Raw genomic sequence first — 14,251 nt, 5'->3', positions numbered from 1 at the left:
AAATAAACTGTGATATATCCAGACTCAATGAAATAACATTCAGCACTCACAAGCAATGAGTTATCCAGCCACAAAAAGGCATGGAAGAAACTTCAATGCATATTGCAAGTAAAAGAAGCCTATCTGGTCAGGAGCGGTGGCTCATGCCTGTAATCCCAGCACTTTGGGAGGCTGATGTGGATGGATCATGAGGTCAGGAGTTCAAGACCAACCTAGCCAACATGGTGAAGCCCCGTCTCCACTAAAAATACAAAAATTAGCTGGGTGTGGTGGCAGGCGCCTGTAATCCCAGCTACTTAGGAGGCTGAGGCGGGAGAATTGATTGAACTCATAGAGGTTACAGTGAGCTGAGATTGCACCACTGCACTCCAGCCAGGGTGACAGAACAAGGCTTCGTCTGAGAAAATAAAAAAAAGCCAATCTGAAATGTCTACAGAATGATTCCAACAACATGACATTTTAGAAAGAGCAAAACAATGGAGCCAATGAAAACATCACTAGTTGCTAGGGATGGGGGAAGGAGAGGTGAATAAGTGGAGCACAGAAGATTTTTAGGGCAGTGCACATACTGTATAGAACTACATAGTGAATACAGGTTATTATATATTTGTCTAAACTCACTGATTGTATCACACCATGGGCAAACCCTAATATAATATAAACTATGAGCTTTGGGTGATGGTGTGTCAATTAGATTCATCAACTGTAACACATGTACCACTCTGGTGGGGAATGCTGATAATAGAGAGTCTATGCATGTGTGGGGAGGGCAAAGAATATGTGGGAAGTCTTTGTACCTTCCTCTCAATTTTTCTGTGAACCTAAAACTGCTCTTACAAAGCAGCCTTTTTAAAAAGTGTAACCAGGTCGGGCACAGTGGTTCATGCCTGTAATTCTAGCACTTTGGGAGGCCAAGGCAGGATGATCACTTGAACCCAGGAGTTCAAGCCTTGCCTGGGCAACATGGTGAGACCCCACCTCTATAAAAATACAAACAAAAAAAACCTTATCCACTGAATGATCTCAATAAAGACACTAAGACAAAGGGAACAAAAGCAAAAATAGCCAAGTGGGACTACAGGTATTGATCAACTTACGACCTATGCAGCTTACGACCATTCGACTTTACGACTGCTCCGCGTCTGGCAGGGCAAACATTGCCCAGCTGGGCGTACGACAGTGCGGACCAGCTTCCGGCAGCACTACCATCTCCGCGTGCATATAGCCTACTCAACTTACGACCAAATCGTGTTACGACTGGTCTGTTGGAACCAATCATGGTCGTAAGTCGAGCACTAGCTGTATATGAAACTAAAAAGATTCCACATAGTAAAGGAGACAATTAACAAAGTGAAAAAAAAAGGAATGGAAAAATATTTATAAACTCTGCTTCTGACAAAGGTTAATATCCAAAACAGGAACTCCTTCAAAGCAATAGCAAAAAATATTTTAAAAATAACTCAATGAAAATGTGTGCAAAATGGGGCCAGGTGGCTCACCCAACTGCCCTATTTTACACAACTTTTCATTGGGTTATTTGTTATTTGCTATAATCCCAGGAACTCGAGAGGCCAAGAAGGTAGGATCACTCGAGGCCAGAAGTGCAACACCAGCCTGGGCAACACAGTGAGTACCCGCCTCCACAAAAGAGTTAGCCAGGTATGGTGGCACACGTCTGTAGGCCCATCCCAGCTACTTGGGAGACTGAGGCAGAAGGATCACTTGAGCCCAAAAGTTTGAGGCTGCACTCCAGGCTGGGTGACAGAGCAAGACCCTGCCTCTTTTATTTATTTATTTTTTCTAAAGGTGGGATTTGGTGGAACACTTGAATAGACTTTTCTCCAAAGACACACAAATGGCCGACAAGTATGTGTGACGATGCTCAGTGCTCAGCATCACTAACCACAAAGGAAATGCAACCAAAACCATAAGACACCATCTCATACCTATTAGGACAGCTATTATTAAAAAATCAAAAGATAACAATTCTACTTCTGGGTTATTTATCCAAATTGAAATCAGGATCTTGAAATGATGTCTGTATCCCCATGTTCATCACAGCATTATTCACAATAGCCAACATATGGAAGCAAACTCAGTGTCCATCAATGGGTGAATGGATCAAGAAAATGAGGAATAGGCCAGGCACAGTGGCTCACACCTGTAATCCCAGCACTTTGGGAGGCCAAGGCAAGTAGATCACAAGGTCAGGTGTTCGAGACTAGCCTGGCCAACATGGTGAAACCCCGCCTCCACTAAAAATACAAAAAATTAGCCGGGCATGGTGGCATGTTCCTGTAATCCCATCTACTCAGGAGGCTGAGGCAGGAGAATCGCTGGAACCCGGGAGGCAGAGGTTACATGAGCCAAGATTGCCCCATTGCACTCCAGCCTGAGAGACAGAGTGAGACTCCATCTCAAAAAATAAAAAAAAAAAAAAAAAAGAAAATGAGGAACAACAGACACACACTGGAATATTATTGAGGAAGAGACACACACTGGAATATTATTCAGCATGTTAAAAGGACATCCTGTCATGTGACACCATGCAAGAGCCTTAAGGATATTATGTCAAGTGAAGTAAGCCAGTTACATAATCATTACACATATATGAAGTATCTAAAGTAGTTGGCCAGGCAGAAACAGAGTGGAATGGTGGTTATCAGCAACTGTGGGTGGGAAAAAGGGGAAACTGCTGCTTAACAGGTATAAAGTTTTAGTTTTTCAAAATGATTAGAGACCTGCTGTACAACACTGTGCCTAGAGTAAGAAAGAAAGAAAAGAAAGAAGAAAGAAAAGAAAAGAAAAGAAAAGAAAGAAAGAAAGAAAGAAAGAAAGAAAGAAAGAAAGAAAGAAAGAAAGAAAGAAAGTGAATTAACATATTAAGTGGTCACCAAAATTGTGATTATAGATTTTGTTCCCTTCTACATTTTTACTTTTTTTCCCGAATCTCGTAAAATGCCATGTATTCCTTTTATAATCAGAAAATAAAAACCATATTGAGGCTATGAATGATTTAAGGGAAAAAGTATGTCAAATATTTTGTTCATCTTTTTTTGGGCAGATTAATCTAACAACAAGGTTGAAAGCTGAAATATAATAAAATGTAATGAGATTTTATAATGGATTTTTTTATATCAATGGCAAAGTAGATTTCTCTATTTTCAATTATCTAGACCAAACTTAATTTAGAAGTAACATATTCCTGACTAGAAAGCTACACTACTCAAACAGGTATCAAGACCATATCACTTTGTTCCACGAATTTACTCAACATTCAACAAATATGTATGGCACGCTTACTCTGCGCCAGGCGCTGGGGAGCCAACAGTGAACAAAACAGATGGAATTTGTGCACTTAAGAAGCTCGCAGCATAGTGGGGCTGAAAGTGATGGTTTATATACATCAACCCAGCTGAAGCTGATTCAAATACTACTGCCAAAATCAGATGCTAGAAGTATAAAGAAATTCCTATCATTCTGTGTTTAAAAATAAACTCCAGTTATTACATCACATTTGACTCCCTTTCCAAAGAGCACTTTGTAAAATATACAGGAACTTTTGTGAAGGGGTAGACAGAAATCCAGAACACCCAGGAATTGTGTGAAGAGCAAGGGCTCTGAAAGTCCAATCACAGTGTGTTCAAAGTCAGACTCTCTCCCACTTGCCAGGTGTGCCACCTGGCATAGGTGAATCCCTTTCTAAGTCTCCTTTATTAAAATACAGATCACGACAGTGGGCTTACTTTGGATTTGGTTCTGAGGATTAAAGGAAATCATGACCTGACAAACATGCCTAGCACAACACCTGGCACAAAGTAAGTACTCAACAAACCAGTCCCTTCTACGATCCACAAAACATACACGTTTACACATGAAAACAACAAAGAATCAAGGACAATGATGTAAAAATCAACAAAATGGGCCTGGAGAAAGTGGGAGTGACTGTTGATGGATACGGGGTTTCCTTTAGGGTGATAAAAATTTTCTGAAATGAATTGTAGTGATGGTTGAACAACTCTGAATATACCAAAAAACACTGAATTATTCTCTTTAAGTGGGTAGATTATAAGTTATGTGAATTATATCTCAATAAAGCTGCTATGAGAACTTATTTTTTAAATGTTAGTGAAATATTTGAATCAAATGCCTACCTAGGACAACAAACTATTCTTTGCAACCAGTGAGACTATTTCCATTTTGTAATTAGAAAATATATCTTTGGCTCAAAGTCACTATAATACTAAGACACTCAAGATTTTCTTACTAATTCCTCTTTACAGGAAGAAGATTAAAAAGCAGAACAACACCACATACACACAAATATTACAAGATAGTGCTTACATCTTTTACTATACCTAAGTCCTAAGAAAAAAAACTAAACTTTTCCATTATATATTCGCATATAAGAATAAACCTGGCTACAATCTCAACCAATACAAAAAAAGAGGTAACAATGTCTTTACACAGTGAATTTTAAACTTATTGCTTCATTACTTAGCACCTAAGTCACCACCAAAATATATACACAAATGACACCAAAAAACAAATATTTGATCTAAAAACATTAAATTGAATCCTATTCAACAGCAGCTTGTTTTTCACATTGACAAGAGATAAAGTGACAGTCTATGTTGTTGCTTTCCAACAAAATACACAATCACTCATCACATCCAAATTTAGCTGCATTACCTCAAATCCAGGAAAATGGCACAGAACCCAGGACAATTCTTTCCTTCCTTCCTTTCTCCCCATTCAGTACACTTTATTGACTGTCTATTGTATGCCTATGTGAAGTCCTGTCTTCCATTTTTTTTACCTTCCATATTTTTCTGTGAAGCTGGTAACGTTTGTTTCATCAATCTTAAAATGAAAATACCTTGATGAGTTTTGTTGCTTGTTATACATCCTTAATTCCATTTTATTTTTACTAAAAAGATTTTTTTTTTCATCATTGTACTCAGAATCGTCAGAGGAAACTAAGATGGTGTATGGTCCAGTCAATTTGATTTGCTATTTGGGTTGCCTTTTCCACGTGAAAGTGGGTAGCACTTGTGTACTTTGGAAGTTCACTGCTACCCTGAGCTGCACTGCTGCAGAGATGATGAACTTCGAGGAACCATCCACACTTTCACCGACAGCTTCCATGGCAAGATGGCCCAGGAAGACAAGAGGAAAGTTCATAGCCAATACAGAGTGGCACTAACTAAGTAGTTCTTCCAGCCCCTCAAAACTTCTGTAGAGTTCATGGTTGAAGCTCACCCCTTGACCCTTTTTCTCATTAGCATGGTGAGTAAACAGCCATGCTCACCTGCCCAATTCACATACTGGATGCTGATTTATCTCCACGTAGCATAGGAGTGATAGGAAGCATGCCTATTAGCCATCTCAATCTCAAGTTCCCTGTTACTGCATTGTTAGCATTGCCACTGTTTGGACACGGTAACGAAATACAGACCTCTTACTCCTCCTGAGAGTCAAAGTTGAACTGATAAAGTCACGATGACATACCTCAATAAATAATATTTCACTCTGTAAAGTACTGTACCAACTCCATGCTGTTACTGCAAATACAAAGTAAGCCTGGATTAACGTTTAATCTCGCCTCAAGTTAATCAGAATTTCAAAAGAAAAGTTATATTTTCAGCAGTAAGATTGTTAAGGAAATACTGCAGAATAGGAATAACAATACCACAGATCCATATTCCACTACAAAGGATTGCCTTTTGACTAATTAGCTTGAGACTGAGTAAGATGGTGCACTATAATCCCAGCACTTTGGGAGGCCAAGGTGGGTTGATGGATTGAGCCCAGGAGTTTGAGACTAGCATGGGCAACATGGTAAAACCTCATCTCTACAAAAAATACAAAAAAAAAAAAAAAAAAGAGCTGGGTGTGGTGGTGTGCACCTGTGGTCTCAGCTATTCGGGAGGCTGAGGTGGGAGGACCACCTGAGCCCAGGATATCAAGGCTGCAGTGAGCCATGATCACAACAACTGCACTACAGTATGCACGACGAAGTAAGATCCTGTCTCAAAAAAAAAGAATCATTTCTTTCTCCAATTAATTACCCTGAAAACACTGATTCCCAAAATCAGTTTCCTTCCTTGAAAAATGCATCAGATGAAGAAGGTCCTCATACAAACAGCATTCTTCCTCTCACACCTGGTACTGAGTCTTCTCATTACAATGATAGTCACTATTTTAAGTTGCCAACAACTTTCCTTAATACTATGGGTTTCTAAAATGTCTCAAAAATAATTCAGCGGAGGGCACACAGAAAGAAAAGTATGCATCTGGCTCATTTGAGAAATCAACAGAAAGGAAGGTGCACTCTCCCCATGTCAATGAATTAGGAAGAGTGGTACTACCAGTTGTTTGTTAAGCCTCTTAAATCCTCTGTGCAGTTCATGTTGAGGAGCAAAGCCAGACCCTCTTTCTCGTCAGCACAGTGATTAAACAACCCTGCTCCCTCATCAGAGGATCTCGATAGACACTATCTGCACTGTGGGGTAAGCAGGAGTCCCTACGTCCATTTTACACCTGGGAAAGCAAAGTAATAATGCATGTGTCTTCCTTCAATGGAAAAGGTCAAGGAACTTGCAAAGGGCTAGGGCATCCACTCTTTGCCGTGAGACAGTGGTTCTCAGCCTTGTTTGCACGTTAGAATCCCCTAGGGAACTTTGACAAAACACCAATACCAAAATGCCAACCGAGACTAAACAAACACCTGAAAAAGCTCCCAAGGCGATTCAAAGGCACAGTACTGAGAACCGTCTTTGGCAAGTACCAGTTTTCTTTCTCTCACTTTTTCTTCAATGGCTGTAAATAACCAGTAAGAAAGTGAAAGGATTGTGAATGACAGAGAGGCAGAGCATTAGTAAATAACAGTCATAACAATGGCAACGGATTGTTCTCAGCCTAACCAAGTGCATTCTCAGGTAAGGCCAAAAAAAAAAAAGCCAATAAGAAACAGAATTCAATAAAAATCAGAAACAAACACATTCATAAAGGCTACTAAGTTCAGCACATATCTATTTGCACACATTGCTATACATACCATGTTTTTTCTGGTTTATTTATTTATTAAAGAGCAAAAAATGCCCATACAGAGGCATGTGTGTCCCAAATGGCAGGAATACATGCTAGGGAAATTCTTTCCAACATCTGTGAGTAATTTTGTACAATACATCATTGCTCCTATGCATTCACCTTAAAGAATAATCAAACATCCAAATGCAGTAATAGTTTTTCTCTCCTATTAGGCATGATCTGAAACCCATCCATTTTTTCCAGAGGGAACTTCACTAGTAACACTTTATTCCTGAGCACAACTTGGCTCTTAGACAACCAGTACTTCATGTACCGGCAGTAACACTAAGGGAAACACTATGACTCAAAGAATCCTCCTCTAACGAGAAACGCCAAACACGGGAAACAATTAAGTATTGAATGGGGATTTTCCTAGTCCAGTCTTGCTATTCCCCACCATCCAAAGAAATCACAGTACTATTCAATATTCCCCAAAGAGGGCAGACATGAACTCTTACAATTCTAGGATCTTAAAACACACGCACATATATGACCTTCACACACATATGAACAGATGTAACAAATTAGGTTTGTGGAAAACACTACCAAGTTACACAATACTCTCAAAGTGAAAATACCAGGGACGAGGGGTTTTATTCAACTCCATCTACAGGACATTAGTCAAAGGCACCTGACAGTTTTATAAATGCTCGACTTGAAGCTCTTTGTTAGTGAAACCTCATACCACAAAACTATTGTAGCTTACTCTCCCCTCCCCTTCTCCCGGAATCCCTCTCTTTCAGCTCTGCCAAATAACTGGCTCCCAATGTGTTTGTTCTGTGTGTCTCTTTGTTTTTCCCAAAAGGGAAAAATTAATGGTCAAGTGGGTTTAATTTTTAAATTGGTACAAGAGCTTTAAACACGCTGCAGTGAGAAAAAATGCAAATGGAACGCTCTTGCAGATGGTTGCACGTTAAACATACATCTTATGACCCAGGCCTTTATGAAGACGAGTTCTTAAATTCTTTGGAGGTCAGAAGTTTAGTTTATTCAGCAAGAATAACTCTATTAACAGCTCCAGCTCCTTCTTGTCACCACAGTAAACATCCACACATTCCAAATCCTGGAAAATGTGAGGCAGTAAAAAGAAGGCTGGAGCTGCCAACAGCCTGAAAACCTTCTAAAGCTATCAGTCTGTTGTATGAATGTGCAGATACCCACAGAGATGGATGGATCGGAGAACATATAAAAGCAGCTACGTTGGACTCAGGAGACCAATTTTTCAGAGGACAGAGTGGAGCTGGTGAGGCTTTATGTATATCACTATCAAATAATAATAGTAGTAATAATATCTTACAGCTCTTTAAGCATATGCCCAGAATTCCACATCAACTTAGGTACTGCTATAGTTTTTAAACACCGATTTTTCCCTAAATAATCCTATCTTTGAGAAGAGGCTAAGGTTAAAAGTCAAAACTAAGCAGACTTCTAAGCAAAGTGAAAAATAACCCAAGCTTTGTAGCTGTTCCAGAAAGTCTGTGGCTAATTTTACAGCATCTACCACCCAGTGAGGTCACACTGCAGGAACTCAGTCCTACTCCACACTTGAATAAATAAAATCATGACAAGCAATAAACTGATGGGCGTGCTAAGTCACAGCTAAGAAATGGGAAGACAGCGCTTCACCCTAATGAGTAAATTATCCAAGTACAAAAAAATCTGATGTTCAAGTTTAGGGAAATTAACCCTTACTCTTTCTGTTCCTGAAAATCTGCACCTGAACAAATTCACTGTGGCCTTATTAATGTCTTGATTCCTTTTTGAGACTTTTCACACTGAAGTGTCAGTTTGAAAGCCTTATCCACCGTTTCCCTTAGTGGAAATCTAAGGGAAGGCAAATTGTGCACGGCCCAAGAGAATAACGTGATAGAAGCTTGCTGCCCATACGGGACCCCTTGTACTGGAGGGTGACCGAACAGGCAAGCAAAATGAGACACATTCTAGCTCCTTCTACATCAATTCCTCTCCATGTGGTTCCACAGTATTGTTTTAAATGACTTCCCAGAATATCTGAAAAACCCAAATTAAAAGTCCAAGGAAAGAAGAAACCCAAAACTCAAAAATTTCTAAAGCCAAAAAAAAAAAGTAAATTTTAATCCCTTCCCTCTGAGCAAACAAGAGCTAACCATAGCTCCTTTCAGTTTCTTTCTCTGATCCTTTCTTGTATATTCTTAATTTATACTTACCAATGCTAGGTACAAATATTTTTATTTAATTATGAAACATATCCTACAAGACTATGTCTAATGTAATATGTAGAATTCAGAGTTCTCTAAGAATCTGTGCTTTCTATCTTGAAACACCTTGAGCCATTTTCTACCTTTTTTAAGTATTATGCTTAACACTTGTCATCTGATTTTCATTGAATTTTATTCTCTTCTTTCATCCCCCAGTTTGTCACTATCTTTAACTATTTTTGTATCAACTACTTCTTGCCCAGCAATTACCCTCAATATATCCCCATTCCCCATCCACTCAGCCACTTTTGAATACATGTCACCTTCTCCCTTTGAGTTGCAGCCCTCAATTTTTCCCCCTTGATTCAGACGAATCGAATGAATAATTGTGAGTCTCGGACCCTTCTTGTTACCCTCATCCTGCCCTTACTCCTCTGGCAAATAACCATGATCTCAATGACTGTCATCTCCTTTATCTCTGACCAATCTAACTTAGAGGGGAAGAGTTCCCCCACGCCTTCATTTTCCTTTGTTCCCTGGTGCACTCTGAAGCACCCTGGGGCACTCTTCTTCCCTTAGCTCTTCTACTCTTCTCATTCCCCAATGGAGCACGGCAGCTCTCCTTGGCAGTTTTCAATCATTTGTTGGCTTGTTAATGACACTGGCTATATGAAACACTTTGTACCTGGTGATTCTGTGCTATGAGACATGGCCAACCATGATTTGGACTGACTATCAGCATGGCATATGCTCTCATTTACATTCCAACAGTAATGATAGATTAATCCTGATCCATTTCCTTTGAACCTTGTTTCTCTCGTGACTAACGCATTGCCTTTGCCAAATGGCTTGCCGAGTTAAGGAGCAGAAAATGTTCTACGTCTCTGGCCCTAGAAGAGAAGTGACCGGCTTAACTGGGGCTTAAGTCTTTGGCCCTGGCCTCATTATTCCTGAGCACCAACTGGCCACACCACATCATGACAATGGTCCTCACTATGTGCAAGAACCCTGGCTCAACTCAGAAAGGAAATATAAGCCTGTACAACGCAGAAACCACCATGGCAAGACAAACACATTGGTTGGCACCCTAAGAATTAAATTAACTTGAGCTCTATCCCCCTTCCTAATTTCCACAATACCTTTTAGGGGTTAGAGTAAACCCTGACCCTGCTTTTCACAGTCCTTCCATGTTAGCACTTAAAGAAGAGAAATCACTTTTAGAAATACCCGACTCATCCACAACGTAAAAGCAGCCATGCACAAGACAAATACAGCTCTTATTTCAACACAAATCCAGAGAGCGTAAAAAACCACTTTTCTTTCCTCTCTGAATACCACAAAACAAATTCTCCTCATAGGTGGACATAAATACATCGTGGGGAAGAGGGCATGGGGAAATAGATAAAAATAAATTGTATTTACCTTCTTCTGTTTCATGCCACACGATCCCTTCCAAATTGACACTGGTCCCGGGTTCACAGGGCCCAAGACACTCTGGCTCTGTCACTACTCCAACTTCACATGTATTGACACCCACAGAACGAGTGCGAACCAAAAGCTGTTCAACCGGTGCTGCAATATTGGATGAAGATGGGGAAAAGTAGGAGGGTAGAATCTGAGGCGTGAGACTGCTGGAAATCGGCGGTGGTGGCGCTGGCACTGTAAACAGGGGGTCAACCTGAAAGACAGACAGGCTTACTGCAGAGGTGCTGCATTCTGTGAATTCCTTTTAATGCAATTTGCTTATATCACTTCTAGAATATATCACCATTCCAAAATCCATTTGCAATTATAATATGCTTTGAGTGTTTTAATGGTGCCAAAATATAAAGTAGAATAGAAATGAGCATTTTCTTTTTTCATGCCAAACAAGGTAAACAGAGAGCTAGCTCCCTGAATCATAAGCAGGCCTTCAGTGTTCTTCTGAATTCATCAGTGGACAACTGTTAGCCTCAGCAGATGTGAATGAAACATGTTTTGCAAAATTAATGCTACTTCTCACATGTAACAAAATCTTACTTAAAAAATGATAACATTTTCCAAAGGAGAAACTCCAATAAACACTAATAATTTAAGAGATGAACTAAAATTGTTTTCAAAGTACTTTATAAACCATAATGAATTAAATCACTACTAAAATACATTAGCTTTGCTGAATACATAAAACATATAAACTTTATTATCTTAGCTTTGCTGAATACATAAAACATATAAACTTTATTATCTACACCAAAACACATAAACTGGATATTGTTTGCATGTATTAACCATCAACTCCTAATTAAGTGTTCTACTGTAAAGTTTAGCAGAATTCATACAAGGAGGGAGATGAATGCATGAACCCAACATCAACATAACTTGAGTTTCTCCAATGCACAAATCCTTCCATGGTTAAACTGCTAAAGATCCCTAATGAGTTTGATTAAGGCTCAGCCACCATCTCTCTAAATATAGGAAATACAAATCGCAGCCAACTATAGATCTTGTGATGCCATGATATCTCTTTTGCACCGCTATCCCCCGGAGAGCAGCAAAGGAGTTCTTCGTCACAAAAAGTTTAAAAGTCTGGCCATAATGAAACCAAAGGCTATGCATGTGCTACTTAAGAGTACATTCATCTGGCCCATTGTCACAACTGCTGGGACTGCTGCAGAGAGCCTTCACACTGATGATTGGTTGCGAAAATGCCAAATGCAAAGCCCATTTGTACCAGGACTCCAGATTACCTATGTCTTCATGTTGCGCATAGAAACCGCCTACATTTAAGGGATGACACCTCGCATGTATTATCAGGTGGGCTAACAAATCCTATATGTAAAAAGGACACATCGAAGATCATTCTGGTAAAATGCTACCTTATTCTGCTGTTCACAGATTCCCAGTTATCCACTGTAAATTATCTTTAGTAGCCACTTGGCTATAAGCATAATAGTATATAGTCTTTGTCGGTTTTTTTTGAAAAGAAACAAAACAAAAAGAGTGTATTTCAAGAGTCATATGAGGAAGTGTGCTCCTAGTTAAACAGCTGAAGCAGTCATCTGTGTGGGCTTCTTGTTCATATGACTGTAGGAACTATTTCTACAGTTTGCATTTCACTAAAATGATAAACTGACGTTCATTTGCCTGAGTGATCCAAGATGCAACAGAACAGCCTTTCACCCATCTGCATGTTAAAAAAACTTAATTTCCTGCTCTCAAAGCTGCCATAAAACTTCTTTTGCTCCACGCTTTTTATTGTTCTGCATTCTTGATCACAGAGCCCAAGAAAGAAAAGCATTTAACAGCCCCAAGCCCCAGATACTGTGATTTATGCTTTTGTGTAAATGTAGCTTAATGTGGATCAAAGTTCACACTGATAGTTCTTATTTTAAAACTGAGCTGACAAATGAACAAAGGGGTTCTGAGAGAGGAAATTTAAGGGGGGAAAAAACAATGCTACCTCGTAGTCTTTATTAGCACTAAAAGACTGGCTGAGATCAGAAGCACTTTCCAGAATTAAAAATAAAGACCAAAGAAAATGATAAACCAGTTGGTTTTTTTTGCACGCTTTCCAACTTCTTAATTTGTATAGTTAGTTGTAAATTGACTGCAATTTGATGTCATGTGTATAAATTGAAAAGACAAAATAGAACATTATTCTGAAAACATTCTTCACATCACCTGATAGACAGCCTACATTAATACCAAAGGAACAAATGTAGCTTGAATTGGATACACAAGAAAATGGAATCAAAGTAGAGGTGAAGAGTCTCACAGTGCATCAGTTCTCTGGTTTGGAGATGAGAACATAATGGGGCAATAAGAGTTATGGTGGCAAGACATGCTAACACTAGGACTGGCGCCTATAATAACTCCGGTGTTAACTAGCTTATGACCCTGGAGAGTCCTTTAACCTCTCTGAGGCCCATTTTCAACAACTAGAAAGTTGTGGAAAATTCTTGGCCAAATTCTTGGCCAGGTATAGTGGCTCACACCTATAATCCCAACATTTTGGGAGGTCAAGGCAGGAGTATCACTTGAGGCTGAGAGTTGGAGACCAGCCTGGGCAACACAACAAGAACCTCATCTCTACAAAAAAGAATTTAAAAATTAGCTAGGCACAGTGGCATGTGTGTAGTCCCAGATACTTAAGAGGCTGAGGTGGGAGGATCAACTGAGCCCAAGAATTCAAGGCAGCTGTGAGCTATGATCATGCCATGGCACTACAGCCTGGGCAACAAGCAGGCCCCTGTCTCTTAAAAACAACAACAAATGCATCCTTCAGCCGCCTAATAGTGACGACAAATCCTATCACAACAGTTTCTAGACTAAATCCTTATTTCAACATAACTCCACCTATAGATACCTATAGATATAGCTGCATGCAGAAACAAACACACACACACACACACACACACACACCCCTCTCTCTTTTGCTCTCTCTCTCTCTGGGATGTTGATGTAATTTCTAAGATCAAATTTCTATGGAATCTGGCTGCCTTGAAGGGAGAAGCCAGAGTACTCTGGGCCTACCTGTAAGTTAATTGTGTTTGTTTCAAGTAACACAATCCAAGTGTAACCACCAAAGTTCAATTGATATTTACAGAAAGAACCTTTTTGTTCTAAAATGAGAAAACTAAGGTTCAGAGTTTGACTATAAATATAAACTTAATCATAAATAGCGCCCCAATGCGGTAATAGTCTATAAGCCTTAAACCCGATAGTTGCTATTGTTTCAAGGTTCACATCTTTGACTTGGACAAGTGAATTTCTCTTTTCGTTTTTCAACTGCAGTACAGGCTGTCTCATGGTGGCTCAGAACTGCCATTCCCATAGGTACCACGAGGAATGCGGGCCCAGCAGGGCATATTATCCAGTTGTTATTTTACGAAATAGGATACATTTAAATTCTTCCCTAATTTTTAAAGTGTTGGTACAAACAAAATTGGAATGTTTTAAAAAGTAACATACCTGCCACGTAAAAACACCTTTTGGAGTGGCTG

At 39.5% G+C, this 14,251-nt stretch overlaps 1 protein-coding gene across 4 annotated transcripts in view; it reads right to left on the bottom strand.

The window, feature by feature from the left end:
* Window positions 1-14,251, bottom strand: part of ZNF608 (zinc finger protein 608) — a 115,223-nt gene that overhangs the window by 52,827 nt on the left and 48,145 nt on the right. For all 4 annotated transcript variants that reach the window (XM_017514081.2, XM_037733305.1, XM_017514080.2 and 1 more), the window contains one exon: window positions 10,692-10,947. In XM_017514081.2, the coding sequence (XP_017369570.1) occupies window positions 10,692-10,947 (256 nt within the window). The remainder of the gene's footprint in view (window positions 1-10,691; window positions 10,948-14,251) is intronic.

Source organism: Cebus imitator, unplaced genomic scaffold, assembly GCF_001604975.1.
Source record: "Cebus imitator isolate Cc_AM_T3 unplaced genomic scaffold, Cebus_imitator-1.0 Scaffold514, whole genome shotgun sequence".
Lineage (NCBI taxonomy): Eukaryota > Metazoa > Chordata > Mammalia > Primates > Cebidae > Cebus > Cebus imitator.
The sequence above is the reverse complement of the archived record's forward strand: the minus strand, read 5'-3'. Positions and strand labels throughout refer to the sequence as shown.